We start from the raw sequence: 17,825 nt of genomic DNA, 5'->3' as shown, positions 1-17,825 counted from the left end.
ATTGGAAAGATGATTTTCAACTGTTGATTATAACTCTATGATTGGTTAAAAAAATGCATTTAATTTCACAATTGCAATATGGCCTCAGAGCTTATAACACATACTATAGTGACTTATTGCAATATTTCGTCCTTTGTTACATGTAGTTTTAGTCTGAAGTAAAACGGAGGGAGAGGGAATGTTTTTTTTTTACAGCAATGTCAGCTTGGTACATGTAGTAAGAATACAGTATCGTGGGTAGGAACGTATTGGTTTTTATTACATACTTACTAATAAATACGTTTTTTTTTGTATATGCGATACGACACAATTGCTCTAACCCATATCAGCCCTCGCCGTATCACACCCCAAAACCCGTATCAGCCCCCGCCGTGTCACACCCAAAAACCCGTATCAGCCCGCAAAACCCGCATCACACTACTTTTGGAATTTTTTCGTTTTTCAATATTTCATTTTTTTTTTTTTTTAAATCATAAGATGGTACATGTTGTTTTTATTAGTCAGTATGTAATAAACAGAATAAAACACGCCTTTTTCCATATCACACCCAGTATCAACCCTCGACCAATATCAGCCTAAGGCCCTTGGGCTGATATTGCAGTGTCGGGTTGATACTTGGTGTGATATGGGAAAAGCCATGCATTATTCTCTATATATCATTTTCAACAATTTTTGTATTCTTTTTTTACAACTTAGTCTTTAATATACAATACAAGATACAAAGTCAAAAATGTGAAATTCAAAATGCACAGCAATATACAGGCCTCAGACCACAAATACACTTCCGGGTCGTTGTACACGAATGTAATGCATAAGAACATTTCAGGTCAGTTATTCAACAATATCTTTTCTCATATTTTTTTTTTTTTGACACATATTTAAAGTACTTATTCAAACAAATTAGACAGCAATCATAATTTTTTGAATTTAGTATATATAATCATTTAAAAACCAGATTCATAACATTTTTTTAAAAGAACAGACAAAAGTAATAGCAGTGAAAAATTATATACAAAGCTGTGTTACAATAGATCAATCAATTCAACACATGCAATGTAACACAAATATTTCTGCTGTCATATTTAAATCTTGGTCATTAAAACAAAAATATTTTTCATATATATTTATCAAATTTAAAATTTACACTATGTAATGTAATAAGATTTGCAATGCTAACATGCTAACATCACAAAAATTCAGCATGACGTTTGCAAAACAAAAAGGAACAATACAACTTTATCTTGAGCGCAATCAAATTGTCTTGAACATTGTCCATTTGTCTGGAAAACAATCACTTTGTTCAAATTACATTATGTTCGTCATGAAAACGTACGTTTTGTTTTGATTTTTTATTGAATCTTAAACATAGAAACTTTGGCTTGAGCACGGTAACTTTGTCGAAAACACTGATAGACTGTCTTTGAACACAAATGCATTCTTTTGACCAATCACTTGCTCTTGAACACTGTTGATTTGTCCTGAACAAAATAAGTTTTTCTGTCTTAAAGCAGTCACATTTGCTTGACCACAATTACTTTGTCCAGAACGTAGGCATTTTGTCATGATAACGTTTGTCACTTTGTTACAAACATTGTCTTTGGCACGGTTACTTTGTCTTTTACACTCTTTGTCCGGATCAAAGACACTTTGTCCTGAACACAGATGTCTATCTTGAACCCGGTAACTTTGAATTGAGCACTGTCATTTTGTCGTGAATACGGTTATTCTGTCCTGAACACATTTTCGTCACTTCGTTTGAAAACGTCAATTTGTCTTGAGACTTGCCTTGAACTTGTTGTCGGTCTGGACTACAGAAATTGTCTTGATCATAATCGTCTTCTTCGTCTGAAACGTTCAATTTTCATTAGCACTATCATGAACTCATTATCTTTGTCCGACTAGACCATACGCATTTTCTTGAACATGGTCGTCACTTCGTTTGAAAACGTCAATTTGTCTTGAGCAACATACATGTATGTTTGGAACACACATAGTCTTTGCTTAGAACACCGTCAATCTGTTTTCAGCACCGTCATTATGTCTGGAACAAAGACGTTTGTCTTAAATATGATTACTTTCCCTTGAACAATGCCATGTACATGTAAACAGGTATTAAACTTCGTAGACCATTCTACTCCTATTGTGTAGCTTTATTCAATTAAAAAATATTAATCGTCAAAAATCAACACATCCACCAGACTTCATCTATTTTCCTAAGTCAATACCAATAAAACATAACAAAAATGGAATGAGGTTCTATGTTCCGGGGGAAAAAAATACCGGCTTTTTTTTTCGTGAACCGAAGTATCCATATTTCCAGTGCAAATTAATGACCAGCCGTAATGATTGTGAACATTACAAAAAAGTTATGACGTCACTACAGTGTACAGACAACCAATCAACTCTAGCGACACATCTTTGTTCGATTTTACATCCACATGTTTGACCATCATTATCATTGAAACTAAATATTAACAAACATTGAATCTGATACGTTCTCGATGAGAACACATATCTTTAGGATTAATACAATGGCATGGTGTTTTTCGGTCGACTAAAATGATAACGTCTTTGTGAAGTATAAGGTGTTTACTCGTCTTTTTCGAAATGTTCTTTCTCTCCCGATTCGACCGGGTTTTAGATATCAATATCACATGCTAAGGAGAAATGTAAACATTTGGACGGCTGTACACAACAATATGAAAAAAACATTGGTGTGCTTATCAAGACTGCATATCCAACGATAGGATTTAGTTTAAACATATTTATTGCCAAAAGTAGACAAGGGATTAGGCACAATTTATAACAATTTAACAACGTCTTCTCCCAAAAACGATAGGATACTAGTCATTAGATACACCTGTCATGAAGAACTTGAGATTTCAGCCATTCTCCTCCAAATTTACCAAAAGAAATACTTTGGCATTTTACAGATTTCACATCGAAAATATACATACCCCCAAGTGGTCTAACGAGTTGCCAAATCGGTTGGCTTTTGTTTTGGAAACTGGTATCTATAGGAAACCACGTATAAATAGGATTCTATATGCAGTCAGTATACAATTCCAGTCACACTCTCTATGCCATGTTGCCAATAACGTGGCTATCCTAACCTCCTTCTTAATAATATTGTGATAGTCTCATAGACGCAATTCACATTTCTTTATCGACCTTTCTTAAGTCTGTTTTTCTATGGCGCTATACTAGGCAAAGTCGAGTTAAGCAAGGACACGGTCGTATCTATAACAGAGATCGCTGCTGCGCCAGGACACGTCGACGCTTTGGTTGAATTTAAGAATATCTCCGGGAAAGTGTCCAGCTTGAATATAGCCGTGCCCCATGTGTTGATGGCGAGCGTCAGCACTCCTACTGCTATCATGTTCAGAACGATGCCCGCCAATGCCTATAACAGATAATGATCTCCATATTACAACATTGTATTTACATATTGATCTGGTTAAAATAAACCAATTTTCTGATGTATTTTATGTATGTTTATTGGAAAATGAACACATCTGAATCTAAAATAAACAAACCACTGTATTTGTCTTGAATGTAGTAATTGTGAGCAATGTAAACAAAGGAATATCGTTAACATGGAATATGTATAATGAATAGTGTGTCAACATTAAAGTTGTAAACAGTAGCATTGTTAGCTTGAAATCTGTAAACAGTATTACTGTAAATATGAACATTATTAGCAAAATACTAACATTGACAGAGTAAACATTGGTATGTTAACGTGAGAATAAGCAAATACTGTAAACATGTAGAAACATTAGTAGCAATAACTTGAAAGTAGCTGATCGAACATAATATGATCTGATTTATATTGTACGCAATACATTTATTTCTGATCGTTAACTTCGAAGCTCATATTTTCTGATTTTATTTCGGGAGGATTTGCAATTCACCAAGATACGTAAACTACTTTTGAAAAATATATATTTTATTATAATCACTCAATTCAATAATTACTGCATTCAAACAACTTTAAACATCAAATACTTCTAGGTTTATACTTTTTTTTATCATCCGGGATCATTATATTTCCATATAGAGTTATTTCCCCTTACCATATCCGGTATTCTCACAGTTCCTGTTGAGAACACAATAGCGTTTGGAGGCGTTGCGACCGGAAGCATGAAGGCAAATGAACATGCAATACAGGCCGACATCATCAAATACAGAGGGTGTATCCCCACAGTTATTGCCTGAAATAGGAAAACATGACCTAAGAATCAATATTTTATTGCGAAAAATAAAAGTAAACAACGTATATTTTATGTTTACTTTGTTTCTGTAACTTCGTTACCAATGTGTTGGGGGGAAAACATAAAAATCGTTTCATTTTCGTGACTACGTCATAAAAGATATGTTGTTTAAGCATTTCGTTTTGTTTTGTTTTATAATTGCTCGTTCGTTTGTTAACTTACTCGATTACTTATGTAGAGAAATCTTTACTAACGTATACATATTTTAAAACGCTTCTTTCCTGGATCGTCTGCTAGATAGCTGAACAACTCGGTAGTGGAGCGGACTGACGCAAAACCACTCAAACTAACAAAGAAACCTTCCATGGACTTCACGTCATATACTTTAAAACTTTTAAATTCCAGTTCATTTATTTGGTGTTTTTTTCCAAATCATGACCTGATAACTATATAACGTCACTAGCAAATTAAATACCGCTCCGCAGATTGCGTAAGTTGCAACTGATTTTCTATTTACTATACGAGTTTAATCAAACGGAGTTGGATGGTTTTCGTATAAATTTGTAACTTACGTAAACAGGCTGGGCCAACTTTATTACGAATGATGCCTTAGTTGCATGCTTTGTCAAATGTATCATACTGACCTGCTTTTGTATATCATTTTATTATCTGTCTTTGCTGAATCAAGATAAGTTACGAAGCGTTGAGACGCAAAGTGAAGTTAACTTCAGAACCAATCCTTAATTTGCAATACAAGTATCGTCTGAATTTCATGTATCCATATTTTTGTAATGTACACATTTTCAATGAATTATTAGAATTATTTTGCCGGTAAATTAAAATGGCATTCATATCAGCTATGAATATAAAGCACACGTTTTGACGTCTAATGGTGCTACATCTATCAATAAAATAAGAAAATGCAGACATGCACTGAATGTGTTGCCCATGTATATTTCTCTGGGACCGAGCCGAACCAAATAAGATTTTTGAAACTAAATATTCTGTCTTACATACTAAATACCATGTGAATATTTTTACATACCAGTTCAAACATGATGGGCATGAGGAGGGAGGCAGTAGCCGTGTTACTGGTGATCTCGGTAGCGCCTGCTACAATAAAACATAAAACCATATTCATCACCCAGGGATCCAGGCCCTTCAGCACCCTCAGCTCACATCCCACCAATCGGGATAGACCGGAAGTCTGGTAAATATAAAGATATATACATATATAGTGGTCACGTGATAAAAGATGTTTTTTTGATACATGTATATTTCAGAAATATCTACCGATTTTTTTTGCGGGGTTTCTCGCTTCAGCTATGGTCATCTGACGACAATGACAGAGCCACTAAAGGGACAACGGAGCCACTAAAGGACCAACGGAGCCACTAAAGGGACAACGAAGCCACTAAAGGGCCAACGGATCCACTAAAGGACCAACGGAGCCACTAAAGGGACAACGAAGCCACTAAAGGACCAACGGAACCACTAAGGGACAACGGAGCCACTTAAGGACCAACGATGCGACTCAATGGCCTGCTCAAGGGCCGACAGAGCTAATTATAAAGGGCCGGCGCAGCCACTAAAGGGCGGATTGAGCTACTAAAGGGCTAGCATCGCTGTTAAAGGGCCGATGGAGCTACTAAAGGTCAATGGCCGACAGAGCTACTAAAGGCCCGGCGCAGCCACTCAAAGACCGACAGAGCTACTTAAGGGCTTACGCCGCCATTAAAGGGCCGGCGCAGCAAATCAAGGGCCGACGGAGCTACTAAAGGACCGGCGGAGCCATTTAGGGATTGGCGTAGCCACTCAAGGGCCAATTGGGCCAATCAAGGGCCGATATAGCCATTCCATGACGACCATGGAACCACTCAAGGTCAACGAAGCCACAAACGTACCGACGGAGACCCTCAAAGGCGGACGCAGCCACTCAAAGACCATTTGAAAACGTTACATTATATATCACTGAAATCGCTTATGAGGTAACCAGCATCAAATCATCTATATTTGTAAGAAAGAAATTTTGCTTATGAAATGTTCAATAGAAACTGGCAACATATATGTCTACTTAAACGGCACGTTGTGTGGAAAACCACGTTACCAGCAAAATATCTGATACCTCTGCTGGCTGAATTAGCTATTGACTAGTCCGGACAGGTCGCCATTTTCAGTCTATCATGCGTTCTCATCGTTGTTCAGCATTATATGAGATCGAATACAACTTGTGCGTCTTAACCTTTTCAGTTGGGTGAACATAAAAAAACTTGCTGCACCCTTAAATTTCTATAAGGGATTTTCAACAAGTTCTATTTTCTTATTGAGATTTCATTATTGCGGAAGACGCACAGCATAACGATAGTTTTTTTGGTCTCGATTATTTCGTACATAGGGGTTTGTTGAAATAGTTTTCATAATATTCCATGCGAAATTCATATCATAATAGACGAAAACATATATTTCTACGTTAATCATGCAAATGTTCATTCACTTGACTTACGGTGCAAGCGTCGGCCAAAGCAAACCCTCCACCGAGCAGGACAAGAACGCCCCAAGCGACCTTCTTCTCGGCAACATGCCACGTGAGGATAGGCGTGTAACTTGGTCTGCTTGACTTCTCAGAGTCTGAAATAAACATGCAGTGAAACCCCGTTATACTGCCATCATTTGTCTCGCAAAGTAAAATCCCGTTATATACTGCCATCAGTTGTCTAGACAAGTAAAACTCCATTATGCTGCCATCATTTGTCTCGCAAAGTGAAACCCCGTTATATTTCCATCATTTGTCTCGCAAAGTGAAATCCCGTTATATACTGCCATCACTTGTCTCGCAAAGTGAACCCCCGTGATTCTGCCAGCATTTGTCTAACAAACTGAAACCTCTTCATACTGACACCATTTGTCTGATACGGTGAACCCCCGTTATACTGCCATCATTTGTCTAACAAAGTCAAACCCCGTTATACTGCCATAATTTGTCTAACAAAATTAAACCCCGTTATACTGCCATCATTGGCTAACCAAGTGAATCCCCGTGATTCTGCCAGCATTTGTCTAACAAACTGAAACTTCTTCATACTGCCACCATTTGTCTTATACGGTGAAACCCCGCTATAATGTCATTAATTGCCCGAGTTTTCGCGTTATATCGAGAAATATGTCTAGCAAATATTTGAAAGAGGACCTTTAGATAAACGGGGACATGCTATTGATTTGATTTAAAGAAAAAATAGTAACTTTACTTTACATACAAAAAGACTATATTATAAAGGAATGAAACTATTAGAGGTTATTATGACATTTTGTTCCTAATGTCTATAAGTTTTGCAAATGGTGTGCCCATGTACTGTACCGTTGCTAACTCTCAACTCTGAAAGGAGTTGTACAATAGCCTTTGAGTCGACACACCGATCATTTGTATTCTTTGATTGACAAAAAAATAGACGTTTTCGAAAGCTCGCAAGATAAGTTTTCAAACCCTGTTTGTGTTCAACACAAACTTAGCCTTTAATTATAAGAAATATCCCTTTTAACGACTTCTACATGTACATACATTTAAAGTAGTTTCTTTGGCAAAAAGAAATATACAAAATGTTTTTTTTCTATGTATGAATACATTTTCTGGGGATGAATAACTGTACCTGACGGGCCGTTCCAGCAGAATACGTTTGGTAACTTTTTCGGTAGTACAAACAGTAGGGTTGCAACAAGGATTGAAGCCGTGGAATCTCTCACTGTACTTTTCCTGCAACACATGTAGACAACCTGGTATACAGAAATGTTGGTTGCCATTTACTAATGCAATTTAATTTTTAAAATAGTCCTTTATTTATGCATTATTTTAAGGGAGTCGAAAATGAGACAAAAGCATCAAACTCGTTACCCCAGGGGTTACGCTAACTTTCGCTCTGTGCAGAGAGCGAAAGTGAGCGTAACCCCTGGGGTAACGAGGATGTTAACCAATATAATGATTCTTGACATATCTAGTCCCTTGTCCGCAAAAAAATACCAAGCCTGCTGTATTCCGTTGTATGATCATGTGAGGCGACCGATGTCATATGGGTTTGGAACCGTGCTGTCTTTGGTATCCTGAGTTTAAAACCAAAACTGCACTCCTGTTCTCATTTTCAATTATTTGAATCTTTATCGTATCCATTTATACGTTTTCCATGCGTCTCCCTCTAAGAACATTTTTTATATACACAATTTCTAAACAGTACCCGTTTTCAATAATCTAATTACTTTTCTTTAGATAACTGAATTATATAATAACTTATAACTTTTGGACCTGAAAAAGTGATAATAACCGAGACGAGACGACCATAGATAACTGACTTATATAATAACTTATGGACCTGATAAATCGATATTAACCGAGACGAGGTGATGTCCAGGTCAATATCACTGACTCAGGTCTATATAACTACTTATTCATCGTAATTGATAAATAGTGACTATGTACCACGTACCCGGCTGCATCAAGGAAAACATCTCCCCAGCCTCCGATGTCTGGTAGATCACGGAATAACCACAGTAGAGCGAGTATTATAAACATTACTAGGACCATGATCTCGCCGAACCTGTACACCGGCAACAACAAATTGTTACATAATTACAAACAAATATTTCATTAGATATCTCAAAATGTGTGATGAGTATCATTTTTTTCTGATTTTTTAGAATCGCTAAACCATTATGGCAGGCTCTGTAAGGTTCATCCAGGTCAAGATATTAAGCCTATAAAACGTCTGAAATCTAAACGAAAGTTGAAAGCGCTATTATAAATGTAATATTTATAATATAGCCAATATCACTTCTACATGTAGGTCACCCCTATTTGTCAGGTTAAGATACATATAGGTTCTTTACGAGTTGTTGTTGTTAATCATGTTTATCTAACTCGATTTAGATCATTCTCAAACTGTTTAAGGACATGAAGTTAACAGAGTTTGGAAACCCTTTCTCCCACAACGTTCAGATATCATAGCTAGAAAGTCATCAGTTACAGTTACAGTTATGATATTATATTTACATTTGCTCTACATTGCCACTTTATAACACTACCAATGCCAGTTCCGTGTTATGAGACCATAACACAGGCGTAGTGATATCTCCACGGGTCTAAATAACTACTAGCAAGCGGATAAGCAAAAAAACTCACTATGATTAAATAATATTCACCGTTTTATGTAAGACAATAATAAAATCTGGATTGAATATATTGATTGATTAAATTATTGAAATAGCATCGATCTTTCTGTGTTATTTCCACGAGCTATGTTTGTTTACAGGAAAAGTCACGCGACAACGTTCTGTGAGCAATTCCATGGGCTGTTCCACCTCTTGAACAAACACCGCGAAATTCGAATTTAAACATGTGTTAACGTTGTGAACTTAGAAATGAAAATTTAAAAAAAAAAGTAAATACATACATAAAACAGCATTTTGTTGCGTGTTATAGTCCTATAACACGGACCAGAATGCTGTTTAATGCTTAAATAACAAATAACTTAAAGACGACCACAATGGGTTCATATCATTCATAGGTGTTATGAATGCCATCTTAATTAAAAAGGGTTTTACGACGACTAATTAGTCTAAATCATTATTTCAGACGATAGAAGAATCTTGAACAGCGCTAATGGTATAAATACGCATACTATCAATATGATATCGTTTCCTAGAAATTAATCAATTTAAAAAAAAATGACCATACTTAATATGTCCAAGTTTATTGTACTCCCGGCGAACCACGGCCTTCAGCTCTGCTTGTCTATTCTTATCAGCCGCCTTACAGCACCTTAAATAAATGTAACAAAGGTCATTATTTGAATCGATGCCTCCGCTAGGAGTCGAACCCGAGACCTCTGGTTTACTAGTCTGACGCTCTACCTAATGAGCTACAGAGATATTCTCTCTAACCGAGTGGGTAGGAAGCGGCTAGAATTTCACAAGGGTGACAAAAATAATGTTGATTACGTCGGCGTTAATTGGGGTCAAATAACCGGAGCATCAACAAAAATAATATTTTCACTGTCTATGATTTTAGTTAATTATGCTTCATAATGATCGATAAAGGATGTGTAACTTAAACTTAAACAATATAACTGATTCGGTGATCATATTAGCAGTGTGAAATCATAGGGACATGATAATTTGTTACAGCGATACGTTTAGGGGTTTAGATCAACTTTTGGTAAAAAAAAAAAAACACATTGGTGGTAGTATTTTTTTTATCGAAAACTGTTCTAATCCACTTAAACGTATACAATTACTCTGAACATATTTGAACAGTATAAGTCCAAATATAGCTGCAACAAGTTCCCAGGTCCCTGTGTGTGAAATGTCAACTTTCAGCTATAGCTATTGGACATGTACGTACCAACACCTAATGAAAACGATCTGGAGCCAGAACCATGTAAGGAACAACATGATGAGTGACATAGGGAAAGCGAACGCCATCCAGTTGGCGTACGTTATTCCGGAGTCGACAGCTCCGTAGTCTTGGTAACGTCTACAAAAAAAGAGGTAAGGATGTTAACTGTTTAGAGGACACACACCCTTAAAAAATATAAACTTTCTTCACATACAGTTAATCTAACTTATATTTACATGTATCTCTCTTGTTGGTCCGGATGTAAGCGCGCAGGGGTCTCAATGTGGGAGGAATCTCAATGTGGGAGGAAACCGGAGTACCCGGAGAAAACCCACGTACACTATCCACCTCGCCCCCTAACACCCGACATACACTATAATATTATATAGCAAAACCAGTACTGACAAATAATTAATCAAATAATTAAATAAAGTTATACTTGAATTGTTTTGTTGTTCAAAGTCTGTCTAATTAAAATAAGACAGACTGGTTGGGTGGCACAGTAGATAGTTGACTCAGCTTCCATCAAAGCGGCCAGATTCTCTGATCGATCCGGAAAAAGTATGGAGTCACCTGCCCGACCAGGTGGATTTTTCCGGGTCTTCCGGTTTCCTCTCGTGACGTAATGCAACTTGTCTGACAGGGGATTCCCTAAGGAAAGACAGAGATATCTTTACCTGACCGGAAGTGTAGATATCACTGTCCAATCTGGGAGAAATGCCTGTCGCCATGTACACTAAGCGAACTTTACTTACTTGTCAGCCTGTCCCTGAAGAACGAGGTTGGGAGGCGTGCCAGTAAGCGTTGTGATTCCCCCGACGTTCGCTGCGTATGCCACGCTCAGAGTAAATCCTTTATTCAGAAGCACACTTCCTTTACTGGGTTTGCTGTGGGGAAAAATCATAAAAACACCATAATATAAATATACATGTTTGCATGACATAAACATCCCATAATATCAAACATTTGTTTAAGGATGCCTGCCCTGTCGCAGGCTCTGAAACACTAGAGAGTGTAATTTTTTCGTTATATACAGCAATCTGACCTTAGTTTCGTTTCGTTGAAGCGCAAAAGGGCCAGGCACTCTGTTGAGCAGGAAAGCTCAATTGGTTAAAGAGTAATGCATATTTATCACATACCTGTTGAATGTTGTTATAGTAATACAAGCAATACGGAATGTTATATTTACCTACTAGCCGGAACTAATTTTTTTTTTGGTAATCCCCTCGTCATGGCGAACTGAAAAGTTCCCGGTATTTGCAAAAAAATATCAAAGTTTATAAATTCTTTGTATCGATCTCTACCAAATATCAGAAAACACGAGTTTATTGCGCGGAAGTATATCTACTCGGAAAATTCATAAACGTCCTGAAATGCATAGATTTGGTTTCGGAAATGATTCGTCATTGCTACTGTTTATTCATGCTTAAAAGATCAGTTTCTAATACATAGTTGCAGGTTTAAGTAGTGATTCTTGGATCCTTAACATTTCAGCATAGTTGAGGTACGATAATACAATTCCTCCCAGAGCATTATAATAACACAGTTACTATAACAGTTTATTACATACCTACTAATAAATACGGGTTTTTTGTATATGCGATACGACACAATTGCTCTAACCCATATCAGCCCTCGCCGTATTACACCCCAAAACCCGTATCAGCCCCCGCCGTATCACACCCCAAAACCCGTATCAGCCCGCAAAACCCATATCACACCCCTTTTGGAAAAAAACTCGTTTTTCAATATTTCAAAAATAAAAAAAAATCATAAGATATAAGTTTTTATTAGCAAGCATGTAATAAACAGAATAAAACACGCCTTTTTCCATATCACACCCAGTATCAACCCGCGACCAATATCAGCCCAAGGGCCGAAGGCCCGAGGGCTGATATTGCAGTCTCGGGTTGATACTGGGTGTGATATGGAAAAAGGCATGTATTATTCTCTATATATCATCCTCGTGTGCAATATATTCCAACTATTATTTTCCTACCGAATATTATACTATTTCAAAAAAGATTTTTTTTATTGAATTTTATTTTCATTGAATATTTAAACAGAAAAGTATGCGAAATTTATTAACTATAAAAAGAGAATTCCAATTTTGAACATGTTATTTTGCATAGTTCTAAAACAAGTTTTTTTCACACTTGCTTTAAAGTTGGCTACCAATACTATCTTTCAACATTAGGACATCATAAAATATTTTTTGTTTGAGGAGTCAGACAAGGATATCTTTCCTTGCTTTATTTGATTATAGTTAAAGATATGAAATGATGGGATATTCCTTCTTATTTAGTTTTATGAATGGACAAAAGACAGAATGAAATAATAATCAAGTATTTCATTAGTAGATAATGTTGTTGTTTTTATACCTGCATATATTTGTTTATAACACAATTTTCAAGTAGTTCTCCAGAGAAACGATTACATTTGCAGAATACATATACAGTATGTGAGTTAAAACTGCTGCACATAACTTCAAAACATGCATAATATAAGTGTATTAGTATGACACAAAAAACATTGAATATATCGGTATTTACCATATTTAACATAGGTAATAAAAAAAAATATGATTTGTGCATTGGTCATGTTTAACATGCTAAAACATATATAACCGGTTTTGATATTACGAAAAAAAAAAGAAAAGAAAAAGATTCTGTAGACAGAATATACAATGTATATATGGAAAGTTTTAGAAGAACAATGCATTATAGACTACCATTGTACCTACATGTATATATAGGCAAGTTCACAATGGTGATATATTTTAAATTTTGTGAAAATTAGCACATACACTTCAAAATGGCATATTAAGCATAAAAATAACAGTAAATTTAATCACTATACACAATCAAAATTAATTTTCGAAATTATATAAGACTGTGACATTTTTTTGTCATTTTGTTGGGATACCCCCGTCACTCAACCATGCAAGGAGGTCCACTACAGTTATCAGTAGTAATAATGAATACTCCTATATGCAATTATTGTTCATTTTTATGTTTCTATATACATTGAGAAATAATAAAAGAAATGGAATTGGCGGCCGAATGTTGACCCCCATCTATTTAAACCGACAACAAGAAAACTGTATTCAAACGTTCACTTCTCCGATCTTTGTTACCGAAGAAGATTCCTCTTATTTTGTTCGGTTGCAGGTAGAGAACAAATTAAATCGTGTTTAGCAGGAACTTCTCTGCAAGCTGAACAAAACGAGATGTGGAAATTGCGGAAATGGATTACAATATTAATTATACATTGTAAGAGAGGTATACTGCAAGGGTCACCTGCTCGCCCCTACCTTTTCTCGCCTTTGTACTGCAGAGGGGGTTCCACTTTTGAATTTCCATGTTCTACTTCTGTTAATTGAATATCTTGAACATCAGTGGTACCATTTGATTTGACTGAAAAAATACATGATTTTTTTTAGAGGAATACTGTAAATTACCATATCATCGCGAGAGAGTAACTTTGACGCTAATTCGCCCAAGTATAATTCTAGAATTTATATATCAAGGTTTATTCCCTACATAATGGGTTCTTATAACCACTTCATTTATTCGAAAATAGAAACATTCACGAGATTAAACATTCCTTTAACATTAATCTAAAGATAATTATTTTCAATATTAAAAAAGCATCCCCTAAATCACGAATATAAAACAAATCTGAAAAAGGTCCTATTTCACAGAGTAATTACACAAAATACTAAATTGATTTCAGCTATAGCCATTCAGGGGAGATAAGAAATGAAGATTCAACGCAATTCCACCACATATTGTTGCTTTTGTTTTGTGTTGGGGATGGTGATCATTGTTTTTGTATTTGTTTTTGCATAGTTTTAATACATAAATGCAAGACTGGACATAAAAAAAGCATGTTGGTTCATGTAATATTTTCCAACAAATCATGCACGGGCAACGCTCTTCAAAAAGCCTCCCCCTAATTTCAAATATAAACAAGACAGTGGTTCCTTTCTTGAACAAATTGGCATGGAGGAGTGAGGAAGCACGCGTGCATGTGCATATCTAATCGTACCCATATAAACCACTCTTTGACTGCAAGAACAGGGAAATCGGCTGTGTACTGATCATAGGGGACATGCAAAGGAGGTATCACGCAAAAGAACAGCATGATTTAAAAAAAAGATTGATCAGTGTCACATTGCCTTAAATGGAGTAAACAGGAAGGTAAACACTTACCTTACTATGTAGCAGAATAGACATAATCATCACATGTTATTTTTATTATGATTAAAGGTATTGTTGCCGAAGCGACTTCTCCCTGTTTCAATTATAACATAATCTAGTAGTGCCCAGTATACCAAGGGAGACTACCGCCTGCTTCTACGTCACGCGACTGCGAAAGTGCGTTTCTGTTAAGGGTGGGTGATACTTCAAAGAAATGTAACAGAAGGTTTCAACTATTTACAGAATACTTGTGGTTTTCCTGTCCATAGTGACATACTTTATGGAATGACCCTCGTACAAAGTTAGCATTGTGATCATCACTTCCCAACCGACCACCAGTTATACGCTCACATACATGTATTTGCTCCGTCACCTTCACTGTCGCCCCCAAACTTCGTCGTCTGCTCGGAGACAGCTATCAGGATGGGAAGCATCATGGACGTAGCTGCTGTGTTACTGATCCACATGGACAGGAACCACGTAGGGAGCATCAGACCCAGCATCATTCTGGCGGGAAAAGATACGTAACTTATTTCGACCAAGAGGGAATACATTCTTTAAGATACTGTATAAATCATTTGGAAATCAAAGGTCTCGGCATCAAATCGTCGGGAAAGAACAGGAATCTTGCATGGAGTATTAAATCAAGCATACAATTAGAGGGAGCGGTTATATGTATGTTGAAGACTGTGGGCAAGATCAAAATAACATTTAATACAGAGGGAAAGAACGATATGTGTTACATGTATGTTAATAGGTTAGGAAATACATATATTGTATATACATTACATTTGTTTGTTACGGAAAGGAAGTTAGTAAATTGTAATAACTTTTTTTCCAATCCATTTGTCTTTTATTTGCAACAAAACTTATTTAAACTAATGGGAAACACATATGTCCTAAAATGTAGCAGCAATCATCCTCTATTCTCCAATGGTAACGCTCACTTACGTTATCTTCACCCCTGGAATATGTCATGACAAAATCGAAGGCCCAGTTTGCGCCACCTTGTGGATAACGCAGGAAGACTACATCGATTCTATGAACAATATCAAAAGAATCTCACGATCGCCTAACGGTTGCATTGATTGTCTTTGAAGTCGTCTGGTTTTGAAGTCGGATGTCGCTCTTATATAATCTTTAAATGACAGAGATAAGCCTAGTGATTGGTCAGTTTTTATCACCCGAAACCAATTAAATTACTAGCCGCGTGCCTTTAATTTTACTATGATACATTCTAGTGGTGCAGAGAGCGTAAGTGAGTGTATCGCATCCTCGATGTTTTAGGGGTAACGCTCACCTTCGCTCTCTACACCCCTGGAATATGTCATAGCAAAATCAAAGGCACGAAGATAGCTGTTTGATTGGTCTCGGGTAAAAAAAACCTGACCAATCGCCAGGCTGATCTCTGTCCTTTGAAGATAGCGAAGGAGCGACACTCGACTTCAAAGTCTTCAGTTACCGTTACACGACTGAGAGATTCACAGGCGTGAACTAGTCTTCTTGTCTCATTAATAAGGTGGTGCACACTGAGCCTACAATTTTGCTATGACATATTCCGGGGGTGCAGAGAGCGAAAGTGAGCGTTACCCCTGGGTATCGAGGATGGTAATATCGAGGATGAGCAGCAGTATGGATTTCGATATGTCTCACTCACGTGTTTGGACTTGAGCCCAAAAGAATAGTGATTCCCATGGCTATACGTCTGTGAAGGTTGACCTCCTCCATAGCAACGCCCACTATCAGTCCCCCTAGAAACAGCATACTGGTGTCCTGGTAAAGTATAATTAATAATAATTTCAATATATTAGAGTATGCACTGCTTTTGTTCTATCTATACTGAAATTAAATATTTTTTTAGCTATTTTCCAATTTATTTATACCAAATCGGTGCATTTATCTAAAATATATTATACTACATGGTAGACATTATTTTTGCACGGTCGCCAGATTGTCACGTAAAAATTTTCTAAATGGATGTTGATTTCAAGTTTTCAGTTGCCATAATCGCATTGTTCATTTTCCGTCTGTCTTTCTATATGGAAGAGCGATCTCTCTTTTGTGCGAAGATTTAGAATAACTAGTGGAGCATATTTCATCTTAAATGAGACATTTCAAATCACAAACGTCATCAAAACTTCATCTGAACTTATAGAACTGTCAAAGGACATTGGTTTGTTAATCAATATGTCAACAAAAGGTCCAGATGGCCTGTATCACTCACCTGGATAATAAGGCAACCATGGAAAATTATTCTTGTAACATGTCATACTGCAACTATTTCCAAATACTTGTTCTTACGTTTGGCATCATCCTTCCATCATAAGGTCCCATCTTTCTGCCACCGTGAATTGGGGAGGATTTCAAACAATTATCTCAAGTGGGCCCGCCTTCTGTCATTTTTAACTATGTTTCCGCTACTAGACCCTTCCCCATTTGCTCCAATGGGTACTAGATTCTCTGTTAAAAAATATTGAGTCCCCCTTGCGAAGTTATGCTCGGGACCAAATTTGGTGAAAATAACTCCAATCATACTAAAGGAGAAGTATAGGTATTAACCACAATTTATCCTATGACCCAATCCCCCACTCCCCAAGCCACACCCTCTGTTTATACAAAATTGACTTGCCTTTGTCAAAAATGCTCTGGGCATAATTTGCTCAAAATACCTTCAATGGTACATGGAAGGATCTACCACGATTAAGTTCCCCTATTGGACCCCGCTCAAAAAAATTGAATCCCCTTTACTGAACGATACATTTGGTTACAACTTCTCCAATCAAACTGAAGGAGAAGGATTTTCATTATGTAACTGATTTCCCCTATTGGACCCCATTACTCTGCCCCAAGGGGACCACAACCTCTGGTTAAACCATTGAGTCCCCTTTACTCAAGGATGCTTCAGGCCAAATTTGGATAAAACCCCACTTATGGCAAAGAAGAAAAAGGATTTAAAAATTTAAATCTCAAATCCCCATTTTGAGTCCCGCCCCACTGTTCCGAAGGGGGCCACACCCTCCATATTGCGTT

At 36.7% G+C, this 17,825-nt stretch overlaps 1 protein-coding gene across 2 annotated transcripts in view; it reads right to left on the bottom strand.

The window, feature by feature from the left end:
* Positions 1–528: 528 nt before the first annotated feature.
* Positions 529–17,825, bottom strand: part of LOC110465826 (solute carrier family 13 member 2-like) — a 32,634-nt gene continuing 15,337 nt past the window's right edge. Inside the window, exons 3-14 of one of the 2 annotated variants that reach the window (XM_021521932.1) lie at positions 16,453–16,568; positions 15,151–15,302; positions 13,907–14,009; positions 11,349–11,480; positions 10,600–10,731; positions 9,934–10,017; positions 8,687–8,797; positions 7,859–7,962; positions 6,718–6,842; positions 5,260–5,421; positions 4,077–4,214; positions 529–3,403 (exon numbers count right to left, since the gene is read on the bottom strand). In XM_021521932.1, coding sequence (XP_021377607.1) covers positions 3,191–3,403; positions 4,077–4,214; positions 5,260–5,421; positions 6,718–6,842; positions 7,859–7,962; positions 8,687–8,797; positions 9,934–10,017; positions 10,600–10,731; positions 11,349–11,480; positions 13,907–14,009; positions 15,151–15,302; positions 16,453–16,568 — 1,572 coding nt within the window. In that variant the 3' untranslated portion in view covers positions 529–3,190. The remainder of the gene's footprint in view (positions 3,404–4,076; positions 4,215–5,259; positions 5,422–6,717; positions 6,843–7,858; positions 7,963–8,686; positions 8,798–9,933; positions 10,018–10,599; positions 10,732–11,348; positions 11,481–13,906; positions 14,010–15,150; positions 15,303–16,452; positions 16,569–17,825) is intronic. The other variant, XM_021521933.1, reaches the window with a different exon arrangement.

Source organism: Mizuhopecten yessoensis, unplaced genomic scaffold (genome assembly GCF_002113885.1).
Source record: "Mizuhopecten yessoensis strain PY_sf001 unplaced genomic scaffold, ASM211388v2 scaffold11101, whole genome shotgun sequence".
Taxonomy (NCBI): Eukaryota; Metazoa; Mollusca; class Bivalvia; order Pectinida; family Pectinidae; genus Mizuhopecten; species Mizuhopecten yessoensis.
The sequence above is the reverse complement of the archived record's forward strand: the minus strand, read 5'-3'. Positions and strand labels throughout refer to the sequence as shown.